The sequence below is a fragment of the Oncorhynchus masou genome, chromosome 17 (assembly GCF_036934945.1).
Source record: "Oncorhynchus masou masou isolate Uvic2021 chromosome 17, UVic_Omas_1.1, whole genome shotgun sequence".
In the NCBI taxonomy this organism is placed as follows: Eukaryota; Metazoa; Chordata; class Actinopteri; order Salmoniformes; family Salmonidae; genus Oncorhynchus; species Oncorhynchus masou.
The window spans coordinates 39,222,791-39,250,167 of record NC_088228.1 but is presented as its reverse complement, the minus strand read 5'-3'; the positions used below and the strand labels follow the sequence as shown (position 1 = coordinate 39,250,167).

Below are 27,377 nucleotides of genomic sequence, written 5' to 3'. Positions count from 1 at the left end.
AAACCGCCCCAAAGCATGATATTTCCACCCCCATGCTTCACAGTAGGTATGGTGTTCTTTGGATGCAACTCAGCATTCTTTGTCCTCCAAACACGACGAGTTGAGTCTTTACCCAAAAGTTATATTTTGGTTTCATCTGACCATATGACATTCTCCCAATCTTCTTCTGGATCATCCAAATGCTCTCTAGCAAACTTCAGATGGGCCTGGACATGTACTGGCTTAAGCAAGGGGACACGTCTGGCACTGCAGGATTTGAGTCCCTGGCGGCGCAGTGTGTTCATGATGGAAGGCTTTGTTACTTTGGTCCCAGCTCTCTGCAGGTCATTCACTAGGTCCCCCCGTGTGGTTCTGGGATTTTTGCTCACCGTTCTTGTGATCATTTTTACTCCACGGGGTGAGATCTTGCGTGGAGATAATCCCCCCAGATCAAGGGAGATTATCAGTGGTCTTGTATGTCTTCCATTTCCTAATAATTGCTCCCACAGTTGATTTCTTCAAACCAAGCTGCTTACCTATTGCAGATTCAGTCTTCCCAGCCTGGTGCAGGTCTACAATTTTGTTTCTGGTGTCTTTTGACAGCTCTTTGGTCTTTGCCATAGTGGAGTTTAGAGTGTGACTGTTTGAGGTTGTGGACAGGTGTCTTTTATACTGATAACAAGTTCAAACAGGTGCCATTAATACAGGTAACGAGTGGAGGACAGAGAAGCCTCTTAAAGAAGAAGTTACAGGTCTGTGAGAGCCATAAATCTTGCTTGTTTGTAGGTGACCAAATACTTATTATCCACCATAATTTGCAAATAAATTCATAAAAAATCCTACAATGTGATTTTCTGGATTTTTGTTTCTCATTTTGTCTGTCATAATTGAAGTGTACCTATGATGAAAATTGCAGGCCTCTGTCATCTTTTTAAGTGGGAGAACTTGCTGACAATTTATAATGGCTGACTAAATAAAACAACATATTGTACAAATATGTCTCTACAGTATCTTAAACACAGACTATCTATATGGTTTCAGGGTGGAGTATTCCCAATTCTCATTAATTTAAACCTATAAATTCCCTATAAATTCCGTCAACAGGTAGATGGATGGCTACTTTTGTATTCAAATGTATTGAATGAATGTATTAATTACAGTCATTTACCATATTTTGGAGATGATTTTGTTTTCAAATAACCGAAAGTGAGCGGTTGTAATCTGAATAAACGGAAAAGGCTATTCTTAAACATTGGGGGAGACAATCAGCCCTTTTAATTTTGTCTGGCATGCCATTCCAAATAAAATTGAATATTTGTTGCTCTTATAATATAAACAGGTCCCTCTCCGCCTGACTCTCCACTTCTTTTAGTAAAACTCTCTTCACAGACCGTGATTATTTGAGACCAAAACTAATTGTAGAGTTGAGTTCCACTGTCCAGTGTCTGTGTTCTTTTGCCCATCTTAAACTTGTCTTTTTATTGGTCAGTCTGAGATAGGGCTTTTTCTTTGCAAATCTGCCTAGTAGGCCAGAGTCGCCTTTTCACTGCTGACATTGAAACTGGTGTTTTGCGGGTACTATTTAATGAAGCTGCCAGTTGAGGACTTGTGAGGTGTCTGTTTCTCAAACTGGACACTCTAATGTACATGTCCTCTTGCTCAGTTGTGCACCAGGGCCTCCCACTCCTCTTTCTATTCTGGTTAGAGCCAGTTTGCGCTGTTCTGTGAAGGGAGTCGTACTCAGCGTTGTACCAGATCTTCAGTTTCTTGGCAATTTCTCGCATGGAATAGCCTTCATTTCTCAGAACAAGAATAGACTGACGAGTTTCAGTTATTTGTTATTTGTTTCTGGCCTTTTTGAGCCTGTAATCGAACCCACAAATGCTGATGCTCCAGATACTCAAATAGTCTAAAGAAGGCCAGTTTTATTGTTTCTTTAATCAGAACAACAGTTTTCAGCTTTGCTAACATAATTGCCAAAGGGTTTTCTAATGATCAATGAGCCTTTTTAAAATGATAAATTAGCTAACACAATGTGCCATTGGAACACAGGAGGGATGGTTGCCGTTAATGGGCATCTGTACACCTATGTAGATATTCCATAAAAAATCTGCCGTTTCCAGCTACAATAGTCATTTGCAACATTAGCAATGCCTACACTGTATTTCTGATCAATTTGATGTTATTTTAATTGACAATTATTTTTGCTTTTCATTCAAAAACAAGGACATTTCTAAGTGACCCCAAACTTTCAAACGCTGGTGTGTTATGTCGGGAAAAAGTCAGTTATAAATTCTTCTGTCCTAGTTAAAAACAAGTTATGATCCAGTAGGCTTTGATTAAATTTCCAATGTCCTCACCCACGTGGAAATTATGTAAGAGTAATATATATGCTAATTATGTGATGGTTCGACCAAGAGAATGACATAAGTAAGTAATCAAGACGACTAGCTTAATTAAACCTTCACCATGTATATCTCACTAGGTCAGGGTATTTAAGCCTCCATATATCCACTAATATATCCATGACATTCATGATTTCCTTAAGTGCCTGAGGGTGATAGTTTGTAGTGTGATTTATCATCGCCTTTTGAATTTCTTTGGGAGAAGTATATTTCGCCCCCCCCAGTTCTTTTTCCACAAAACTTCATCTAAAACTGTTGAATGAGTTTCCTGTAAACAATATATATTATATTCCTTCTCTTTTAGCCAGGTAAATACTGATCGTCTTTTCTTATTATCTGCTAAGCCTTTACAATTATAACTAGATGTACTTATTTCACCAATTACAATCATGCAACAAGTTTAATTTCTATTTATCATAATATATGTTTGTAAACGTACCATTATAAAGTAACATGACGATTGAGTGTCTATATGGCTGTACCCTGATATTTGCATTGCTACCTCAAATTGGTCCCCACTATTCTACCCTCTAAAACCCCTCCTCATCCCGAGTTGGGTTGTCATCCCGATGACCGGCAGATCAACCCCAACCCCCCGGATCCCATGGCTCCCGAGAGACCAGGAGACCTTCAAAAAGAGCACACAGTGCCACCCACAGAACAGAAGCAGATCAACCGCCAAAAGCATTTCCAACGCCCTCACCTTGATTTGTATTTTAATATACATATTCAAAAATATATACTTAAAAAGTCCTGTTTATGTAAATGTCCATAATTAGCCATTAATATGTGTAGCAATGTAGGCAGTTTATTCAAAGGATTGTTATTACCAGTATTGCAATTACAAAAATACAATTTTGGCAAGCAATTATTATTTTAGGAAGCAATTATTATTTTAGGAAGCAATTATTATTTTAAGAAGCAATTATTATTTTAAGAAGCAATTATTATTTTAGGAAACAATTATTATTTTAGGAAGCAATTATTATTTTAGGAAACAATTATTATTTTAGGAAGCAATTATTATTTTAGGAAGCAATTATTATTTTAGGAAGCAATTATTATTTTAGGAAGCAATTTATTTTATTTTTTTAGGAAGCAATTAATTTTATTATTATTTTAGGAAACAATTATTATTTTAGGAAGCAATTATTATTTTAGGAAACAATTATTATTTTAGGAAGCAATTATTATTTTAGGAAGCAATTATTATTTTAGGAAGCAATTACTGTGATTCATCCTATATTGTCACTAACATCTTTCACTCCCTCGCAACAGTTGTGGGACACACACACACACACACACACACACACACACACACACACACACACACACACACACACACACACACACACACACACACACACACACACACACACACAAATACTCATACACACGCAACCCCTTTCCCCCACAAACAACCATACACTCAAATTCTCAACAGTTGCACCATCCCAGAGCCCTACCTAAGACAGGCTTTGACAATTAACGATTGTCACGTCTTAGGTGATGGAGATCAGATATACCCCCTTCCCCTGCAACACTCACACGCGTTCCCCCACATGTGGGTTACAGCGTAGGACTAGTAACTGAAAGGTTGCAAGATGGAATCCCCGAGCTGACAAGGTAAAAATCTGTAGTTCTGCCCCTGAACATGGCAGTTAACCCACTGTTCCAAGGCCGTCATTGAAAATAAGAATTTGTTTGTAACTGACTTGCCTCGTTAAATAAAGGTAAAATAAAAATGAATTGTGACCATATTCCCAAGCATCTCTGTGCAGTCAGACCTTTGATGATTTTGTGCCACCAGGGTCACAATAATATGCTCTCTAAATGTCCAAGTGTGACCCCCTCCCCATGGGTTACTGCAGCTAGTGTTGCCAGTACTGCCACTGCCTGGGTGGGGGCACTCCACCGGAATCCCCACCAGCGAGGTACAAGGTCATCAAGGTGCTCATTAGCAGCTTTGAGAATTTCCTTGAATATTCGGCTCTCCCATCAGGGGGCTCTGGCTTTGTAGGACCAACCCTGCCAGGTAGGCTCAGAATCTTGAGGGGCCGGTCTGGCTTTGTAGGACCAACCCTGCCAGGTAGGCTCAGAATCTTGAGGGGGCGGTGTTGCTTTGTAGGACCAACCCTGCCAGGTAGGCTCAGAATCTTGAGGGGGCGGTGTTGCTTTGTAGGACCAACCCTGCCAGGTTGGCTCAGAATCTTGAGGGGGCGGTGTTGCTTTGTAGGACCAACCCTGCCAGGTAGGCTCAGAATCTCGAGGGGGTGGTGTTGCTTTGTAGGACCAACCCTGCCAGGTAGGCTCAGAATCTCGAGGGGGTGGTGTTGCTTTGTAGGACCAACCCTGCCAGGTAGGCTCAGAATCTTGAGGGGGCGGTGTTGCTTTGTAGGACCAACCCTGCCAGGTAGGCTCAGAATCTCGAGGGGGTGGTGTTGCTTTGTAGGACCAACCCTGCCAGGTAGGCTCAGAATCTCGAGGGGGTGGTGTTGCTTTGTAGGATCAACCCTGCCAGACAGGCTCAGAATCTTGAGGGGGCGGTGTTGCTTTGTAGGACCAACCCTGCCAGGTAGGCTCAGAATCTCGAGGGGGCGGTGTTGCTTTGTAGGATCAACCCTGCCAGACAGGCTCAGAATCTTGAGGGGGCGGTGTTGCTTTGTAGGACCAACCCTGCCAGGTAGGCTCAGAATCTCGAGGGGGTGGTGTTGCTTTGTAGGATCAACCCTGCCAGACAGGCTCAGAATCTTGAGGGGCGGTGTTGCTTTGTAGGATCAACCCTGCCAGACAGGCTCCTTGAGGGGCTAGGGCTGCCAGAATCTTGAGGCTCAGGTATCTTGAGGGGCGGTGTTGCTTTGTAGGATCAACCCTGCCAGGCTCAGAATCCTGAGGGGCGGTGTTGCTTTGTAGGCTCCAGAATCTTGAGGGGGCGGTGTTGCTTTGTAGGACCAACCCTGCCAGGTAGGCTCAGAATCTCGAGGGGGTGGTGTTGCTTTGTAGGATCAACCCTGCCAGACAGGCTCAGAATCCTGAGGGGGCGGTGTTGCTTTAGCAGGTCTTTCACCACATTCATCTTTCTGAATTGGCTGCGTATCGGCTACTTACAGTAGGCCCATAAAACAGATAAGGACTTCTCCTTCATGTATGTGTCTCTCAGGTGCGTGTCTAGGGTATAGGGTTGGGGAACATTCCATCATGATAGGGCAGTAAATAAATACATATTAATCATTTATTTTAAAATGTATATCCCAATTCTGCACACAATTGAATGCTCTCTCTTATAACCCCTGCTCACAAACACACATGGGCTCTGGGATTTGCAACCTGCATAGTTTTTCAGTCACTTAACTCCACCCTTTTCCAAACACAAAAACACACACCCCACCTTCCATCACAACACATACCCACGCACTGTGCTTTCTATGTACCTCTGTGTTTTATCTCTACCATGTTTGTTATTTTTGTGTTCGGTATTTATATTTGATGATGTATTATTTCACTAATTACCGTTTCTTCTAATACTGTCTTATCAATTTATGAAATACTGTAAATGGAAACTCTAAAACTAATTATTTTCTAACATCTAAAATGGTATATTGTAGTTATAGTGTATTTCTTTAACAATTGTTGTATTTGCTTTTCTATATATATATATATATATATAGTGTGTGTGTTCCATTATTCAAATCCATGGGAACGTTGTAATATTTAGAATAGCCATGGAGTAGTCTTTGTGTCTCTGAGCATTTGGTTATCAATAAAACGGTTAATCGACAACGAGAGCTCCACTTTTCCTTCGGGAACTGATCCTTCATGCCAGCAAGTCTTTTACCTAGGTTTTATTTTTAACTTCTTGCGTCGAGCACACCCGGATCCGGGATCCTATTTATAGCCTCATGCTCATTAGCATAACGCAACGTTAACTATTCATGAAAATCGCAAATGAAATGAAATAAATATATTTGCTCTCAAGCTTAGACTTTTGTTAACAACACTGTCATCTCAGATTTTCAAAATATGCTTTTCAACCATAGCTAAACAAGCATTTGTGTAAGAGTATTGATAGCTAGCATAGCATTTAGCGTAGCATTTAGCGGGCAACATTTGCACAAAAACCAGAAAAGGATTCAAATAAAATCATTTACCTTTGAAGAACTTCAGATGTTTTCAATGAGGAGACTCTCAGTTACATAGCAAATGTTCAGTTTTTCCTGAAAGATTCTTTGTGTATGAGAAATCGATCCGTTTTGTACATCACCTTTGGGTACCAAAAAAAAAATGAAAATTCAGTCATCAAAACGGCGAACTGTTTTCCAAATTAACTCCATAATATCGACTGAAACACGGCAAACGCTGTTTAGAATCAATCCTCAAGGTGTTTTTCACATATCTCTTCATTGATATATCGTTCGTGGATGTCTACTTTCTCCTCTGAATCGCTTGGAAAAAGACGTGCAGCTGAAGATGACGCACCAATTTCGACGGAGGACACCGGGCGGACACCTGGCAAATGGAGTCTCTTATGGTCAATCTTCCAATGATATGCCTACAAATACGTCACAATGCTGCAGACACCTTGGGGAAACGATAGATCGGGCAGGGTCATTCCTTGCGCATTCACAGCCATATAAGGAGACAATGAAAAACAGAGCCTCAAAAATCCTGCTCATTTCCTGTTTGAAGTTTCATCTTGGTTTTGCCTGTAGCATCAGTTCTGGGGCACTCACAGACAATATCTTTGCAGTTTTGGGAATGTCAGAGTGTTCTCTTTCCAAAGCTGTCAATTATATGCATAGTCGAGCATCTTTTTGTGACAACATATTGCCCTTAAAACGGGCACGTTTTTTTATCCATTAGTGAAATAGCGCCCCCATAGATGTAAGAGGTTAAAGAACAGTCGCCTCTCTGTCTGAAACGGTGTACACGTTCGAGTTGGATTTCATCGACAGCTTCGCGTGGGAAGCGCTGAAGGGAGGAACTCCCTAACTAGAGATTCAGGAACTTCTTTCGCTTGGATACCAGTTAGTACCAGATTTTATCTCATGGATCTAGTCTGTATGTCAAGTAAGGCTTCTCTCAGAACGGTGTTCTCCTTTTCAAGTTCATTAACATCGGTTTCAATCTTATTGACGGTCCCTTTGAGCTTGTTTGAATCTTTCTCCAAATGTCGCAGCTTTTTCGTCACTCATCTTGAGGCTCGCCTTCAACTCCTTTATATCCTTACTGACTAATTCAAGTATGTCCAGTTTGTCATTTATTGATTTTAACAGATCGGTGTCGACCTTTACCATTCTCGGTGGTGAAAATGTTAAATTGTCTGTAGAAAAGTCATGTTTTTGTTTCGGCATTAGTTCCCCTGTTTTACTCTCCGTCATGTTTGGATGTTACTTGTTTTCGTAATATGTGTTGATATATTTCTCTTGTCTCATGATTTGGTTTGTATTGTTATCCAGATTGAAGGTTATAACCAACCAGTTTGTGAAGTGCTAATATTTAGTCTGACTTACCGCTATTGAATATTGCGTTTTTATCTTGAGGTGATCTACACTGCTGTTCAGTCCGCCATCTAGCCTGCTCCCTTTTTGAAACATACTGTAGATGTCCAAAAAATTGGTGTCTTGGCACAACTTACCCTGTGTATGGGCAGGGGTGGAGCCAGAGTGGTGTCCGGGTTGGCACTTGACACTTCTGACATCTGATTGGCCACCCCAAATGTTATTCGCTACTGGCAGTATGATGCTGATTGACATCTCATTTCATCTCTTGTTGAAAAGAAGATTTATGACGTTCTGTGGCGCATTTTTTCAAATCGAGGATGAGGAGGAGAGAATATTAACATTAGTTGTGAGATACAGAAGAATAAGAAGAACATACAGAAGAAGAAGAGAGAGTATTTTCACAGCTCCACAAGATCTTTTCACGATTGGCGAAAGCATCATCAAGTGCGTTTTAAGGTTTAGCATCGGGTTTAGGTTTCCTGAACAACTTTTACGAAAGTCGAGTCGCTGTGTAAGTTAACGTTAGACCTTTGGCTCCATTAACAAACAGGCAGTTCACGTTGTATCTCTTCTGCAGAAGCTTTATTACTTTGTATCTGGCTCGTACGTTCATCTCAAGTGGCTTGCAGTTCAGAAAGAGCTGTATCCGCAGCAGCAGCCCAGGGAACTACGGAGACTTACGGATATAAGGTGGGTATGCAGATACATGGCATGCCGTAATCTGAGGGACAGGCTTCCAGCAGTTCTGAGAGTGCTACAGGATATCACACTTGAAAATAGTGGTGATAGATCAGTGGATGCAAGGGGCCTTCTTTCTCAGATAGATTTATATTTCATAGGACTTTAAGTTACCTTTTGTAAAGTGCTTGGTGATGCCAAATGTCTTTCTGACATGCTCCAATCAAGCTCTCTTGACCTAGCAAGGGCTGTGGATCTAGTAGGTTCCCCTACAGACATATTACAGGACTACAGAAGTGAGGGTTACTATGGAAAGAGGTTGAAGATATTACTGAACTCTGCAAAATAAATGTACAAACAGTGTGTAAAGGAGCTTAAGATTTCACAACGTATTGATGATGAGCACTGTAATCACAGACAATGGTGACTGAAGTGATGGTGAGAGCTTCCAAAGAGCTATCTTTTATCAGGTGCTTGACAGTCTCACAGCTGAGCTGCAGAGGCGTTTCCAAAGAAGAATTGCAAGATAATGCAAGGGGTCCAGTCTCTCAACCCAAAGAGGACAACATTCTTGAATGAGGTGCCTCTATTTGCCTTTGCTCAGACATTTGAGTCAGATTTAGAGGACCTCAAACATGATGTTCATCAAACCAAGCGGCTTCTTGATAGGAGAAAAGTGGAAAGGACAGACCGTCTGCTCTCCTTGACTTTGTTGTGTTTCTAGAACCTCATAAAGAGGTCTTCCATGAGCTATTTCCACTTTGTAAGATTTATGTTGTTACACCAGTTAGCAGTGCTTCCACTTTAGGACAACAATGGTTGATGACAGGTTAAGTCACCTCTGAATTCGGTGTTGAGTCAAGGAGGGCCCGCTCCCTCAACATGGATGAGTTTGTGAAACATTTAGCCAGTTCTCACCAGAACCACAGAATTATGTTGTTTTAAATCTACCTAGGATCATTTGTCACTTAGGTGGTCCCTCTGGCCATGATGAAAACCTGCACTGTGTACTAGCTACTAGCTAGCTACACTGACATTCTAAAATGATACATCCAAAGGGTATCACGTCACACAGATTTAATTTGGTCTTGATTAGGCCAATTCCAAAACTGTCTTGGCTATTAGTTAACATAATATATATGAGCATAAATATGATACGTTTGTAATTTTGATGGGCGCCAAAATTATTTATATTTTTCAATTCCATTTCTGCTTGATACCTGGTATGTCAAATTGCAGTGTGTTTTGTTGTTGTAAATAAACTATGCAATTTATGTAACACACGAATGCTATCTTATCTCCTTGGTGCTTGAGCTTTGTTTTCTGAAAATATTTTGGATGTTCAACACTTATAGATTCAGATTACATTCATGAAAACAAAGTGACCCAAGTCTCTTCAGTGTGTGTGTGTGTGTGTGTGTGTGTGGGGGGGGGGGGGGATATTGAGCTGCAGTTCCGAGGTAGAGACACTGACTATTCATAGTATGTTAACGAATTATAGTGAAGTAACCCTTTTGGACCATCTGCCACATCGAAGAACTCCTGGTTAAGTAAATTATCACTTCTACCTCTAATCAGCAATCATAGGATTCACTCATGCTCCTTAGATGCCAGGTTAGGGTTACACACAACTTTTCTGTCATGGTCTATGAGCCACCTGAAGTAGCCTTGGCCACCCCATGTATAGAACTCTAGTTTTGCCATTCGGTATGGGGTAAGTTGAGCAAAGGGACAGGCTAAGTTGAGCCGGGGTAAGTGGGTGATGTTGTCCTGTGACATGGAATGGGGTTGTAGATCAGCTTTAATATTCCAGATAGATTGTAGCTTCCATCTATGTAATTGTCTGCATCATTTCCAATCCCCCAAGCTGTCATCAAGGCAAATGGTGGCTACTGTGAAGACACTAAAATATAAAATGTATTTTGATTCGTTTAACACTTTCTGGTTACTACATGATTCCACATGTGGTATTTCATAGTTTTGATGTCTTCCGTAGTATTCTACAATGTAGAATATAGTTAAAAAATAAAGAAAAACCGTTGAATTAGGAGGCGTGTCCAAACTTGACCGCTACTGTATATATAGACATCTTTTTAAAATATGTTTTGCTTTATTATTTTCCATTAACCTTTCCACCCCTCCCCTAATTGGAGTAAACTAATGAAAAGCAACACTTAGGCTTCTACTTCCAGATTATACACACTATATACATTTTACAGACACAATCTATCTTACAATAGTTATCTTTTGTTATCTTTTTGTTTTTATTCCTATCCTATTGTAATGTATATTGTAAATAATATATATGCCTACATTCAGATATAGATCTCTTTGTACAATATCACTTACTCTTCCATTTTGCGACCAGTTGTTTGGGACAGGGAGGTTGTTTCAATGTGCCAATTTGTAGGCAAATTCTCTTTAGTTGAGGCCACTAAGTCCATAAAACAATATTCTTGAAATGTTTAGCAAGCTCAGACTCCATGTCATCTTTTACACGGGTTCATGTTTGTTTTCTTTTTCTTCAGTGTCATTCAGTCAATGTATTTCATCCATTGTTGCTGCTCAAATAGACTTCTTCCCTTCTCTCACTTCCTTGGCTGCTCTCTCAAGAACGTCAAGGGGGGCTAGACCCCCTTTATGTTTGGCATACACGGGGCACGATGATTTCTGCTCTGTTACAATACAAATGCACTATCTTGAGTTCATATGCATTAATCATTGCAAAAATACTATACATGTTACACATTATGCATAAAACTGACAAAATGCCATCCTCATTTGTATGGGGTATGGTTCCCATTGGCTCAACTTACTCCATGAACATTGGCTCAACTTACTCCATGAACATTGCCTCAACTAACCCAAATGCATTATGCATAAAACTGACAAAATGCCATCCTCATTTGTATGGGGTATGGTTCCCATTGGCTCAACTTACTCCATGAACATTGGCTCACCTACCCAAATGCAAACATTTTGACTATATTAGCCAGCACAGCTACAATCATACACTTTAATGCTAGGTTAAGGACCTCATACTTTATCTTATGGAGACCCCAACTGATGTACAAAACAATATTAAAACTATCTACGTTGGTTTAGATGGTAGCCTCATGAAACCTATAACACAATACATTAATTTGACTTTGTGAAAATCTGTTTTTTGGACCTCCATGAAATGATGACCTCTTCCTAAATATTTGGTTAAATTATAAATGCTGTGTATGGTTTCCTAGAAACAATGGGTGGCTCAACGAACCATTTGGCTTAATTTACCCCACTCTCCCCTATCAGCTAAATGTAGTAAAACATTTGGTTTAATTTACCCCACTCTCCCCTATCAGCAAAATGTAGTAAAACATTTGGTTTAATTTACCCCACTCTCCCCTATCAGCAAAATGTAGTAAAACATTTGGTTTAATTTACCCCACTCTCCCCTATCAGCAAAATGTAGTAAAATATTTTGCAACAGAAAACCAAAAACAAGCATTTCATATTGGACAAGTTCAGGTTGTTCCTCCCAATTTCAGTCTGTTTTCTTCCATTTGGTGTCTTGTGAATACAACCTGTGAAAGTGTATCTGTTTGTGTGTGTTTGTGCTATGCGAACATGTACTGTAGTGAAGATCAGTGTTGCTATGTGACACCTGTGTCTCTCTCAGGTGGGCGAAGGGTGGTGTTCTCCTGGAGGGGGCGAGGGAGAGTGTGTTTGTGACCTCAGTAGACCACTCCTTTCACACCGAGGCTGTCTCCTGCTCTGTGTTCAACGCCCTGGGACACACCAACCTCAGCATCGTGGTCGATGTACACTGTGAGTCTGACTATTAGATAGATGTTATTGTCCTCTGAAGAGGAAATTCATTTCCACAGCTCATACATTTACATATCAAGACCAACAAACACATCACCTAAACTTGTCATTTACAGTTCCAAACCTCCATACACTTAAGACAGCAAATAAACAGATAGAAGACTGAGACCGCACATTAGTCTGTTGTCTGTTTATCTGCTTTCTTTTCTACTGTATCTGTCTGTCTGTCCGTCCATCCATCCCAGGGCATGCAGGGCTCGTGACCCCCCCCCCCATTTGTAGAATTGCAGTAAATTAGCTTAAAAACAGCAACATTTTATCTCAGCTCGTCTCAGTCCAACTCGTCTCGTCTCTCGTCTCAGTCCAACTCGTCTCAAACCATGCTGCCGAGTGGCAGTACCTGGTTCGAATATAGGCTGCATAACATCTGGCTGTGATTGGGAGTCCCATAGAGTGGCGCACAATTAGCCGAACAGGCAGTTGTTGAACAGACACTGTTCCTAGGCCGTCATTGTAAATAAGAATTTGTTCTTAACTGACTTACGTAGTTAAATAAAGGTTCAATAGAAATAAAAATCTCAATTGGGTTGAGATCTGGTGATTGTGGAAGCCAGGTCATCTGATGCAGCACTCCATCACTCTCCTTCTTGGTCAAATAGCCTGGAGGTGTGCTGGGTCATTGTCCTGTTGAAAAACAAATGACAGTCCCACTAAGCAGAAACCAGATGGGATAGCGTATCGCTGCAGACTATGTCACCAGCAAAGCACCCCCACACCATTACACCTCCTCCATGCTTCTCGGTGGGAACCATGCAAATAAAATACATTTTATTGGTCACATACACGTGATTAGCAGATGTTATTATGGGTGTAGCGAAATGGTTTTGCTTCGAGCTTCAACACCTACATGCGGAGATCATCTACTCTGCATCTCAGAAAGACACGGCGGTTAGAACCAATAATCTCTCATTTGGACTCATCAGACCAAAGGACAGATTTCCACCGGTCTAATGTCTATTGCTCATGTTTCTTGGCCCATGCAAGTCTCTTCTTATTATTGGTGTAATTTAGTAATGGTTTCTTTGCAGCAATTCGGGCCTGATTCACACAGTCTCCTCTGAACAGTTGATGTTGAGATGTGTCTGTTACTTGACCTCTGTGAAGCATTTATTTGAGCTGCTTTCTGAAGCTGGTAAATTTAATGTAGTGATGCACCGATATGACATTTGTGGCTGATATTGGTATCAGATATTACAATGTTTTGCTGCCTTTTAAAGATGCTAGTACAGTTAAATAGTTAACAGACACACATGGACGCAGCGGTCTTAGGCACTGCATCTCAGTGCAAGAGTCCCTGTTTCGAATCCCGGCTGTTTCACATCAGTTAAATAAAGGTTAATAATAAAGGTTAACACACACACCACACTGACCAAAAAGTAATTTTGTTGGCATTTACGTATGTCCCCATTACCAGCAAAGCATAATCAAAACAAAACATAATCAAAACCTATGTCTTTCACTTACTTGCTGTGCTGTTTCATTGTTCATTTGTTCAGTCGTTTCGTTCTCAACAAGGATTTCTATTGAACGCCGCTTGGGTCTTTGCGTGTCCAAAAAGATACACGTCAAATAACACTTGTCTCACGCACCTACAGTGCTGGTCATAAAAAAAGCTAGCTAGCTCATGGATATAAACAATGTAGTTCTTCCTCAAAACATAGCATACCGACATAATCTGTCTCAGTAGCTAAAGTTAGCTGGCTAACTATCTAGCTAGGTGTCATCATCAAGAATAACCTTAATTTCTAAGTCAGTTCTTATTTGATTAATGGTGGTCGGACCATTCTATGTGATACTAGCTACAATAAGGAAGAGCCACAATAGTGGACTTTGCAGTTAGCCTTCAATATAAATGTATGGCATAATTCTACTATTTGTATTAATTTGCATCACTGTCAATGCCATGCTTTTATTTTGAAGACAACCCGCAAATTCCACTATTGTGCCTAATCCTTATTGTGTCTAGCTTCACAACACATAACCCGGTCGAGCCTCACGAGCCAGATGAAGCTAGCTGTCTGCTTATAACGTTAGTTTTGGGCAACAGGGTTAAGTAGCTGGCTAGCTATTTAATTTCATGAACTAAAGTTCAATTTCAATAGGCGAACAACAATTGGCAACCTAGCTAATACTTACAAGAATTCCTAAATCATTGCTAAGAATAATGAAAATGACTGCAGTTTCTACTGGTCATTGATTTCAGGCTGGCTAGGTACCAAGCTAAAGCTCGCTAACCCGGATGTTGCGGTCGAACAAATTATGCTTTATTGCCAACGCGGTATTGTAAACTCATCGTTCTTGGCTGGTGCTTGCTTGTTTGCAGACTTTTTTGTACAGCTTTGACAGTGCTACTGTATCTTTTTTGATACGCAAAGACCCAAACTGCATTCCATAGTATGTATGTCATGAAGCTAATAGCAGTGACGCTACTACTGTGTATCTCCGGTAGGGCAACGTCTGAAAAATTGTTGAGCACTGGTACACACTACCAAGTGCGCTAACATCACCCACGACAGAGAACGGTTGATTATCAAGGGCAATGAATTCCATTATCTTGGCTTTAATGGATTTCGCTATTAAGTTGTCTCACTGAAAATGTCTTACTCTTTCAAATGATCGACTGCTTGATCCGCACAGTAGACATTGTGGCAGACACTGCTGTGTTCCACGCGTAGCGCCAAATTTTACGTCATTACATCCTGTACCTACATTATATAGGTATGTATGGTAGCTTTGACATCGATTTTTAACATCGGCGTTAAACTAGACATCGGGCCGATACCGATGTTGGCATTTTTAGCTAATATCGTCCAATTCCGATATGTTCACCGATATATCGTGCATCCCTACTTTAATGAACGTATCCTCTGCAGCAGAGGTAAGTCTGAGTCTTCCTTTCCTGTGGCAGTCCTCATGAGAGCCAGTTTCATCAAAGCACTTGATGGTTTTTGCGACCGCACTTTAAGAAACATTCAAAGTTCTTGAAATGTTGAAATGTTCCGAATTGACTGACCTTCTCTTAAAGTTATGATGGTCTGTCGTTTCTTTTTGCTTATTGGAGCTGTTCTTACCATAATATGGACTTAGTCTTTTACCAAATAGGGCTATCTTCTGTATACCCCCCTACCTTGTTACAACACAACTGATTGTCTCAAACGCATTAAGAAGGAAAGAAATGTCACAAATAAAAGGCACACTTGTTAAAAGGCACACTTGTTCATTGAAATGCATTCCAGGTGACTACTGTACCTCATGAAGCTGGTTGAGAGATTTGCCAAGAGTGTGCAAAGCAGTCATTAAGGCAAAGGGTGGCTACTTTGAAGAATCTCAAATATATTTGGATTTGTTTAACACATTTTGGTTACTTCATGATTCTATATGTGTTATTTCATAGTTTTGATGTCTTCTCTATTATTCTGCAATGTAGAAAATAGTAAAAATAAAGAAAAACCCTTGAATGAGTAGGTGTGTCCAAACTTTTGACTGGTACTGTATATGTCTGTCTATATTTTATATTTATTTATTCTATATACCTTTTTAACTACTTTTTAACTACTCTGTCTGTCTGTCTGTCTGTCTGTCTGTCTGTCTGTCTGTCTGTCTGTCTGTCTGTCTGTCTGTCTGTCTGTCTGTCTGTCTGTCTGTCTGTCTGTCTGTCTGTCTGTCTGTCTGTCTGTCTGTCAGATGGTCCTATCCTGAAGGGGGCGCTCACGCCGATTACAGTGGACATTGACTTTGACGCCAAACTCAACTGCAAGTGGGCCGGAAACCCTCCACTCACACTCACCTGGACCAAGAAGGGATCGAACATGGTGAGAACTGAGAAGCTATCCTCTGCTATAAATCCTGGGTTGGGGTCAAATCCATTTAAATTAATTCAATTCAGTAAATAATTCTAATTCAAATGTTTCGCAATGCTTGTCTATGACAAACAATTGGGAATTTGAATTTCACTTAACTTCCACAAGTGACTGAAATAAAATGGAATTGACCCCAGCACTGCTGCTATCCAGGACCCTGAAACCCCATACCGAGACCTCCATATCCATTCTACCAGTGCTTGACTTGGACTGAAAGAGGTGCCAGATGTAACTCATTTTGGATGCTGGTACTCTTTATATTTAGGTCCTGGTAATCATCACATTTAAGGTTAATATTGTCCACCGGCCCAATTTTAACCCTAAACCCATAAAAGCAGCACTACATTGAAACTTGTCCCCCTGCACTTCTTACTCTCCCCAAACCTAAATCTAACCCCCCCAAATCAACTAATGTTGAACTCCTAACCTATGCCCTAAATATTTTATTAATGCTTTATAACTACTGTAATAAAAAAATATACTGGAGCCTGCTGCTGAGAAAATCAACATGTTTTATTCATGAAATATCTCCCTTCCTCCCTCCCTTTACAACTCGGTTCCATCTAATCTCCTTCCCGTACTTGTGTGCGTGCCTGTGTGTCCTTTTCAGGTCCTTAGTAACAATGAGGAGCTGGTCCTGAAGTCCGTGAGCCAGGCAGACGCGGGCCAGTATGTGTGTAAGGCTATCGTCCCCAGGATCGGAGTGAGAGAGACTGAGGTCTATCTTATAGTCAACGGTCAGTTAGAGTACAGGCGTGTATAGTGTACACACACACACACACATACAGTTTTACTTTTGCCATTACTGCCCTTACGATTCTGCTGTTATTACTTCTGGGCCCATATTCATAAAGTGTCTCAGAATAGGAGTGCTGATATAGGATCAGGTTCCCCTTGTCTAGCACAAATTTCCCCTCATTATCACTTGTTTTGTCATTAGTGGAGTCTAAATAACTGTATCTGTCTGTCTCCCCCAGGCCCTCCCATCATCTCCAGCGAACCAGTGCAGTATGCAGTGAGAGGGGAGAGAGGAGAGGTCAAGTGCTATATCGCTAGCACCCCTCCACCCGATAAGATTGTAAGTGAAGTGAACTCTGTGAGATATCCTAGGAAATGTGTGTAACACTTCATAATAAATGTCATATATATCCATTTATAAATTCCTCGAAATGCTTTGTAAATGTCTTATTAATTGTAAGTCTTTGTGAAAAGAGCGAGTGAATGCATGAATAGTAGCTGTACTGACAACACGGGGTGTGAGAGAGGGATGATGTGAGAGGGGGATGATGTGAGAGTGAAGTGGAGAGTAAAATTCTCTACCTTTCAGTATCGATTACACCAGCAGAGACATGACAGGAATCTGTGCTTTATTAAAAAGTCTCCACTCCTGCCTTTTTGTGGTTACATCCCAAATGGCACCATATTCCCTTTGTAGTGCACTACTTTTGACCAGGGCTCTGAAAGTAGTGCACTATATAGGGAATAGGGAGACATTTGTGACAGCCAGTGGGAGCTTGGAGCATATAGTGTGATACGACATTATAGTTTTAGCTAATGCAGAGAAAGAGGACCTATGAAATATGGCGTGTGTACGTGCGAGAAAGGAAACAGGGGGCTGGTGAATGGGAGGGAGGGAAGAGGAGGGGATAAGTTCAAATCTTTTATTTCTTTTTCTGTCTCCTCCAGTCTCTTTGCCTTTTTCATTTTGGGGGGTTTAAAGGTACATTAGTGCAACATGTTTGATGTATTTATGCTCCATATTTTTAATAGTTTAACTACTTCAGCAGATTTACGGTAGAAAAATCTGCTAGATTCTTTATTGCTTGTGTACACCTGCCTCGACCAGGTGTGTGTGTGTTTGCATGCATGCGTGTGCCCTTGGGTGTGTTTGTGTTAAAGACACGGAACCCAATGTATTGTGTGTGTGTGTGTGTGTGTGTGTGTGTGTGTGTGTGTGTGTGTGTGGGTGGGTGGGTGGGTGGGTGGGTGGGTGGGTGGGGGGTGTATGTATGGTTATATGAGTACTTGTATGTTGTGTTTGAATATACAGTATGGCTGTATAAACAGATGTTCTATTCTCCATTGACTCACAGTTTATATTGTCGTGCATGTGTGTGTCTCCCTCCAGGTGTGGGCGTGGAAGGAGAACGTGTGGGAGAAGGAGAAGGGGACTCTGTTGGAGAGGTACACAGTGGAGCAGAGTAAACCTCACTCCCAGGGAGGGGCTGTCCTCTCCACCCTCACCATCAACAACGTCATGCAGTCTGACTTCCACTCTCCGTACAACTGCACCGCCTGGAACGCTTTCGGACCGGGGACTATGATCATCACCTTGGAGGAGAAAGGTACACCTTAAAGCTGGCTGGATTCATCCCCTGAAGAGGCGGTCCCCGGGTCCATCACTTGTCCCTTTCCTCTCTGTTTCCAACACCAATCTCCCTCTCTCATTCATGTATGTATCTATCAATATCTAAATAAAATACATAAAGAGGAGGGAATTCCACTCCACATCCACACCTTAAAAAGTAAGTCACTTTGGATAAAAGTGTCTGCTAAATGGCAGATATTAGCATTATATGTTGGTATAACCATGTGTCTCTGTCTGTGTACAGAGATCGTTCCAGTGGGGATTATAGCCGGTGGAATAGTAGGATCCTCCATCCTGCTCCTGATCTTTCTGCTGGCGCTGGCCTTCTTCCTCTACCGCCAACGGAAAGGCAGTGAGTACTGTACCAATCAGCTACCACGCCCTCTGCATGCAACATCTCTCTGTGTGTGCATGTCTGTGTGTCTGTCATTCATTTCGGACGTGTCCTAAAAATCACCTGATTCCCTTTATAGTGCACTATTTTTGTTCAGGGTGCCATTTGATACAGCCCAGATATCTGTCATTGCATAAGTGTGTTTTGTTGTATATGTGTGTGTGTGTGCATGCGTACATGTGTGCGTGTGTGTTTGACAGCAGCCTCTGTCTTGTTTGGGTTCCAGGTCGACGTGGGGTCACTCTGGGGAAGCCAGACATCAAGGTGGAGACGGTCAACAAGGAGACACACAGTCTGGAGGAGGAGTCAGGGAGCATTTCCACGGCAACACGCATGGTCAAGACCATGTACTCCGTGAGTACCCCACAAAACCTACCTCTATAATACAAATCAAACTTTATTTAAAGGGCAATTGTTTTGACAAAGGAGCGCGGTCTCCTCAACAAACAAAAAAATGTGCCAATTATACCATGTTGAAGGGAATCAAAGTGCAGTCCTGAACCTCTCTTTACTTTTGCTATTTAATTCAGGTGCATTTAGACTTTATAGTAAAACAATACAATTAAGGATAAGGGGGACATGGATAGAGGGTTTATGTTATCTTTTACCTGAAGACTTCTCACGGGCTGAGTGTGTGTCCCAAATAGCACTCTATTCGCTGTGACAGAGCAAGCAAGTATAGTGTAAAGAATCGTTGTGCCATCTAACCGCTGTGAAATATCTTTTCCATAACCAAAAATATTATATTTCTGCTGGTTGAAACTACAAAACCGAAAGTAAAAGAAACTTAAGAACAGGAAGCATAGAAATAGCACACATTGAACTGATCTACGGCTTCTTATTCTTGCTTTCAATGATAATGACAGATCTATAACACTTCTATGTGAATTTGGTTGGGTCGTGTTATAGAAGCTATAAGGTGCTGAAGCATTTAATTGTTGTTTGAGAACAAACCACTGATTGAGTCCCCCCTTATGAGCTGCATAGCCCTGGCTATAACATGTTTAACTGTAGTCAACAAACATTTGTTAAATAACATTTATATTGTTTTCATCATATGAAAAACCTGATATTCTGTTTTCCTCTTCCTTCCCTCCTTTCTCTCTCTCTCTTCCTTCCCTCCTTTCTCTCTCTCTCTTCCTTCCCTCCTTTCTCTCTCTCTCTCTCTCTCTCTCCCTTCCTCTCTCTCTCTCTCTCTCTCCCTGTGTTGTTGTTTGATGGTTTAGTTTCTGCCCTCTGTCTCCCTCTCTCCCTCCACTCAGCCATTCAAAGACGATATGGATCTGAAGCAGGACCCGCGTAGTGAGCTCGATACCCGCGAGGAGTACGAACTGAAGGTGAGCAACTCTCTCTCTGCTACTCACTTCATACCATCTACCTCAAAACAACAAACATCTGGGGCGGCAGGGTAGCCTAGTGGTTAGAGTGTTGGACTAGTAACCGGAAGGTTGCAACTTCGAATCCCCGAGCTGACAAGGTACAAATCTGTCATTCTGCCCCTGAACAGGCAGTTAACCCACTGTTCCTTGCCTGTCATTGAAAATAAGAAATTGTTCTTAACTGACTTGTCTAGTTAAATAAAGGTCAAATAAAATTAATCTCACACATACAGAGCCTTCAGAAAGTATTCACACCCTTTGAGGTTTTCTACATGTTGTTGTGTTACAGCCTGAATTTGAAATGGTCACAATACCCCATAATGTCGAAGTGGAATATATTGTTTAGAAAGGTTAATAAAAAATGAAAAGCTGAAATATCTTGAGTCAATAAGTATGATTCAACCCCTTTGTTATGGCCTAAATAAGAAAAAATAGCTTAACAAGTCACATAATAAGTTGCATGGTCTCACTCTGTGTGCAATAATAGTGTTTAACATTCTTTTTTTAATGACTACCTCATCTCCCCACACATCTGTACTGTCACTTATTTGAGCAGAGAATTTCAAACACAGATTCAATCAGACCAGGGAGGTTTTCCAATGTCTTGCAAAGAAGGGCACCGATTGGTAGACGGGTAAAACAAACATCAGACATTGAATATCTTTTGCGCAAGGTGAAGTTATTCATTACACTCTGGTTGGTGTATCAATGCCCCCAGTCACTGCAAATATACAGGGCTTCCTTCCTAACTCAGTTGCCAGAGAGGAAGGAAACCGCTCAGGGATTTCACCGTGAGGCCAATTGTGTCTTTAAAACAGTTACAGAGTTTAATGGCTGTGATAGGAGAAACCTGAGGATGGATCATCAACATTGTAATTACTCCACAATACTTACCTAATTGACAGTGTGAAAAGGAAGCCTGTACAGAATAAAAATGTTGCAAAACATGCTTCCTGTTTGAAAGTAAAACTGCTAAAAATGTGGCAAAGAAATTCACTTAATGTCCTAAATACAAAATGTTATGTTTGGGGCAAATCCAACACAACATATCACTGAGTACCACTCTTCATATTTTCAAGCATTGGCTAGATCATGTTATGTGTATGCTTGTCATCAGCAAGGACTAGGGAGTTTTTTAGGATAAAAATAAATGGAATAGAGCTAAGCACAGGAAAAATCCTAAAGGAAAACCTGCTTCAGTCTGCTTTCCAACAGACACTGGAAGACAAATTCACCTTTCAGCAGCACAATAACCTAAAACACATGGCCAAATATACTAGTTACAGTTTTGACTTAAATCGGATTGAAAATCTGGCAAGACTAGAAAATGTCTGGCAATGATCCCCAATGAACTTGCCAGAGCTTGATTTTTTTTTTTAAATGAAAATGTGCAAATATTGTACAATCCCTCACGACGCCAGGACAGCGGAGTCAATCACCACCTTCCGGAGACACCTGAAACCCCACCTCTTCAAGGAATACCTAGGATAGGATAAGTAATCCTTCTCACCACCCCCCCCCCCCTTAATGATTTAGATGCACTATTGTAAAGTGGCTGTTCCACTGGATGTCAGAAGGTGAATTCACCAATTTGTAAGTCGCTCTGGATAAGAGCGTCTGCTAAATGACTTAAATGTAAATGTAAATCCAGGTCTGCAAAGCTCTTAGAGACTTACCAAGAAAGACTCACAGCTGTAATTGCCGCCAAATGTGATTCTAACATGTATTGAAAATTAGATATTTCTGTATTTCATTTTAAATAAATTTGCAAACATTTCTAAAAGCAAGTTTTCACTTTGTCATTATGGGGTATTGTGTGTAGATGGGTGACTGTATACAACACAATACACATAAACCCAAAACACAAAATATCACAATGACTACCTTACACCTCAAATATGCTGACACCTCAAATTAAAACACATGTAAAAAGCTCACTATCCTTACGAAATCACAATACACAACTTACACATAACATTTCACACAAATTATCCAATTGACTACCTCACCTCAAATATGCTCACATCTCAAATTGAAACACTCATGTAAGCTTGAAAAAAGCTCACTATCGCCTCACCTCTATCCTTAGGACAGTACAATGCACAACTTACACACAACATATCAAACAAGACTAGATGACACCTCAAATAATGCTCAAACCTCACATTTTAACCCATGTAAAAATCTCACTATTTCCTCATCATCTCTATTCTTAGGATCCAACGAACGGCTACTACAATGTCCGCGCGACCACCCACGACGATGCCAGGCCGTCGTCCCACTCTATGATGTACCAGGGAGAGTTCCGGAACTCCAACCCTCCAGGGGGAGCTACAGGAGCTACCGCCAGTGGACCACCAGGGGGCCCCGGTGGGGCGGTGGTGGCAGGAGGGGTCCCGGGGAATCCGGGGTCACGGGCAGGGTGCTACGACCCCCGACCTCCATCCAGGATGTCTCATACTAGCTACGCCCAGTTCAACACCTTCACTAGGGCTTCACTAGCCCCGCCCAACGTCACCCATCCCTCCCATCCCACTTCACAGACCAGCGAATTCCCCAGTGACTGCGGCCTATTGGACAGCAACACGCAGCCTACCTATGACAACTACGGCTACCCCGCCAAGTATCCCACCTATCGGATGGGCTTTGCCCCGCCCACGGAAGTAGGGCCAGCCTATGAGATGTACCCGACTGGACAAGGGGTGGGACCAGGGCCAGTCCAAGGACTAGGTCCTGGTCCAGAAACTCTGCTTGGGAAGTATGGTACCTCCACCCGCTTCTCCTACTCCTCTCCTCCTGGTACGGACTACAATCAGAGACACACGCAGAGGATGCAGACACACGTGTGATTGATGTATTGTGTAGTACACAGTGGTTTTCATACACACAGATACGTGCATACAGTGCATTCGAAAAGTATTCAGAACCCTTGACTTTTTCCACATTTTGTTATGGTACAGCCTTATTCTAAAATTGATTAAATCGTTTTTTTCCAGCTCTAGGAAGAGTCTTGGTGGTTCCAAACTTCTTCCATTTAATAATGATGGAGGCCACTGTGTTCTTGTGGACCTTCAATGCTGCAGAAATGTTTTGGTACCCTTCCCCATATCTGTGTCCCGACACAAACATGTCTCGGTCTGTACGGACGTGCACTGTCAACTGTGGGACCTTATATAGACAGGTGTGTGACTTTCAAAATCATGTCTAATCAATTGAATATACCACAGGTGGAGTCCAAGTTGTAGTAACATCTCAAGGATGATCAATGGAAACAGGATGCATCTGAGCTCAGTTTCCAGTCTCATAGCAAAGGGTCTGAATACTTATGTAAATGAGGTAATTTTGTTTTTTATTCGTAATACATTTTCAAAAATGTATAGAATCCTGTTTTCGCTATGTTATTATGGGGTATTATGTGTAGATTGATGAGAAATAAATCAATGTAATCCATGTTAGAATAAGGCTGTAACGTAACAAAATGTGGAAAAGTCAATGGGTCTGAATACATTCTGAATGTACTGTATACACCTAAAAACAAACGCACTTGTCAGAGTGAAGCAGAAAGATACACTCACCCGGGGCATTGAGGATTTGAAGACGTAATACTGCAGTCATTGTTTCCAGATAACAGGATCCCTAATTAAAGTGACTGGGGACGTGCCGATCTTCGTGGTCAATATTTGTGAATATACATTTTTGTTATATACACAAATATTGGTACCAATAATGTATTCTTTTTCACCAGATGTCCTTGAACCGACTCCTTTAAATCACACGCAGACAAAGTTATGGGATCATTTCGTTGCTAATGTCAGCCTGCAGTACCTCGGTCAGCCTTTAACTTGATAAACCCCATGAGAGGGGGCAGCACAGAGCTAGCCTGCAAAATCACTTCCTAGAGTAGCTCAAATTGCCCATGCAATGTTTCCAAAAACTCTTCCACGATTGCAACACGCTGAAATGACACTTCATCAAATGCGCCACTGATCTCATAGGAAACTATGGGATGACGTCATTGATAGCTTCGTACATATTTTTTGGGGTCTATGCACTCAACACATTTCTGCTCTCTACATATTTGCTCTATCCCATATACACAAGCAATCTTACACAGTTTCTCTCAAACACTCTATTGTGTGCAATCTTAAGCTCTGAGAGCTGATAAAGCGAAAGCCACAGAGGGAAGACATGAAATGATAAGAGAAAGATAAGCTGAGAGTACTTTTCTTAAACGAGGAGAGGAGGGTGTTTCACAGAGTGTGATTATTTACATGCTGATAGAAAGCATCCTAGATATATCTCTTCGCCTTCACACCTCTCAGTTTGACTCTCTCTCTCTTTCCTCTCAACCATCTCTGTATATACAGTTGAAGTCAGAAGTTTACATACACCTTAGCCAAATACATTTAAACGCAGTTTTTCACAATTCCTGATATTTAATCCTAGTAAAAATTCCCTGTCTTAGGTCAGCTAGAATCACCACTTTATTTTAAGAATGTGAAATGTCAGAATAATAGGAGAGAGAATGATTTATTTCAGCTTTTATTTCTTTCATCACATTCCCAGTGGATCAGAAGTTTAACTTGGGTCAAACATTTTGGGTAGCCTTCCACAAGCTTCCCACAATAAGTTTGGTGAATTTTGGCCCATTCCTCCTGACAGAGATGGTGTAACTGAATCAGGTTGGTAGGCCTCCTTGCTCGCACACACTTTTGCTCACAAATTTTCTATGGGATTTAGGTCAGGGCTTGTGATGGCCACTCCAATACCTTGACTTTGTTGTCATTAAGCCATTTTGCCACAACTTTGGAAGTATGCTTGGGGTCATTGTCCATTTGGAAGACCCATTTGCAACCAAGCTTTTACTTCTTGACTGATGTCTTGAGATGTTGCTTCAATATATCCACATAATTTTCCTCCCTCATGATGACATCTATTTTGTGAATTGCACCGGCCCCTCCTGCAGCAAAGCCCCCCCACAACATGATGCTGCCACCCCCGTGCTTCACGGTTGGGATGGTGTTCTACGGCTTGCAAGCCTCCCCCTTTTTCCTCCAAACATAACGATGGTCATTATGGCCAAAATGTTCTATTTTTGTTTCATCAGACCAGATGACATTTCTCCAAAAGTACAATCTTTGTCCTCATGTGCAGTTGCAAACCGTAGTCTGGCTTTTTTATGATGGTTTTGGAACAGTGTCTTTTTCCTTGCTGAGTGGCCTTTCGGGTTATGTCGATATAGGACTCGTTTTACTGTGTATATAGATACTGTTGAACCTGTTTCCTCCAGCATCTTCACAAGATTCTTTGTTGTTGTTCTGGGATTGGTTTGCACTTTTCGCACCAAAGTACGTTCATCTCTAGGAGACATACCTGAGCGGTATGACGGCTGCGTGGTCCATGGAGTTTATACTTGCATACTATTGTTTGTACAGATGAATGTGGTACCTTCAGGCATTTGGAAATTGCTCCCAAGGATGAACCAGACTTGTGGAGGTCTACAATGCTTTTCTGAGGTCTTGGCTGATTTCTTTTGATTTTCCATGAAGTCAAGCAAAGAGGCACTTAGTTTGAAAGAAGGCTTTGAAACACATCCTCAAATGATGTCAATTAGCCTATCAGAAGCTTCTAAAGCCATGACATAATTTTCTGGAATTTTCCAAGCTGTTTAAAGGCACAGTCAACTTAGTGTATGTACACTTCTGACCCACTGGACTTGTGATACAGTGAATTATAAGTGAATTAATCTGTCTGTATGCAATTGTTGGAAAAATACTTGTCCCCTGCACAAAGTAGATGTCCTAACCGACTTGCCAAAACTATAGTTTGTTAACAAGAAATTCGTGGAGTGGTTGAACAACAAGTTTTAATGACTCCAACCTAAGTGTACAGTGCTGTGAAAAAGTATTCCTTATTTCTTATTTTTTTGCACATTTGTCTCACTTAAACAAATTTTAAACAAACACATTTTAGTATTACACAAAGATAACCCAAGTAAACACAAAATGCAGTTTTTAAGTGATAATTTTATTTATTAAGGGAAAAAGCTATCCGGACCTTCATGGCCCTATGTGACAAAGTAATTCCCCCCCTTGTTAAATCATGAATTTACTGTGGTTAATCACATTTTTTGGAAAGCTGAGTTCAATTTCACTAGCCACACCCAGGCCTGATTACTGCCAGACCTGTTGACTCAGGAAATCACTTCAATAGAACCTGTCTGACAAAGTGAAGTAGGCCAAAAGATCTCAAAAAGCAAGACATCCTGCCACGATCCAAAAATATTCAGGAACAGATGAGGAACAAAGTAATTGACATCTATCAGTGTGGAAAGGGTTACAAAGCCATTTCTAAAGCTTTGGGACTCCAGCGAACCACGTAGAGAGCCATTATCCACAAACAGAGAACATTTGGAACAGTGGTGAACCTTCCCAGGAGTGGCCGGCCTACCAAAATTACCCCAAGAGTGTAGCGACGACTCATCCAAGAGGTCACAAAAGAACCCACAACAACATCTAAAGAACTGCAGGCCTCACTTGCCTCAGTTAAGGTCCGTGTTCATGTCTCAACCATAAGAAAGAGACTGGGCAAAAATGCCATCCATGGCAGAGTTCCGCGAAAACCACTGATGACCAAGAATAACATTAAGGCTTGTCTCACTTTTGGCATCTTGATAATCCCCAAGACCTTTGGGAAAATACTGAGGAGACAAAAGTTGAACTTTTTGGAAGGTGTGTGTCCCGTTACATCTGGCATAAAAGTAACCGAGCATTTCAGAAAAAGAAAATCATACCAACAGTCAAATATGGTGGTGGTGGTGTGATGGTCTGGGGCTGCTTGCTGCTTCAGGACCTGGACGACTTACTGTGATTGATGGAACCATGAATTCTACCAAAACATCCTGATGGAGAATGTCCGGTCATCTGTTCGTGACCTCAAG

General features: G+C 41.3%; 1 protein-coding gene across 1 annotated transcript in view; it reads left to right on the top strand.

Moving 5' to 3' along the window:
* The window catches only part of LOC135558221 (kin of IRRE-like protein 1), a 132,072-nt gene extending 108,509 nt beyond the window's left edge, over positions 1–23,563 (top strand). The window contains exons 7-15 of the mRNA XM_064991949.1: positions 12,228–12,376; positions 16,121–16,248; positions 16,907–17,033; positions 17,274–17,374; positions 18,425–18,641; positions 18,909–19,016; positions 19,285–19,412; positions 20,321–20,395; positions 22,654–23,563. Coding sequence (XP_064848021.1) covers positions 12,228–12,376; positions 16,121–16,248; positions 16,907–17,033; positions 17,274–17,374; positions 18,425–18,641; positions 18,909–19,016; positions 19,285–19,412; positions 20,321–20,395; positions 22,654–23,286 — 1,666 coding nt within the window. The 3' untranslated portion in view covers positions 23,287–23,563. The remainder of the gene's footprint in view (positions 1–12,227; positions 12,377–16,120; positions 16,249–16,906; positions 17,034–17,273; positions 17,375–18,424; positions 18,642–18,908; positions 19,017–19,284; positions 19,413–20,320; positions 20,396–22,653) is intronic.
* Positions 23,564–27,377: the final 3,814 nt, after the last annotated feature.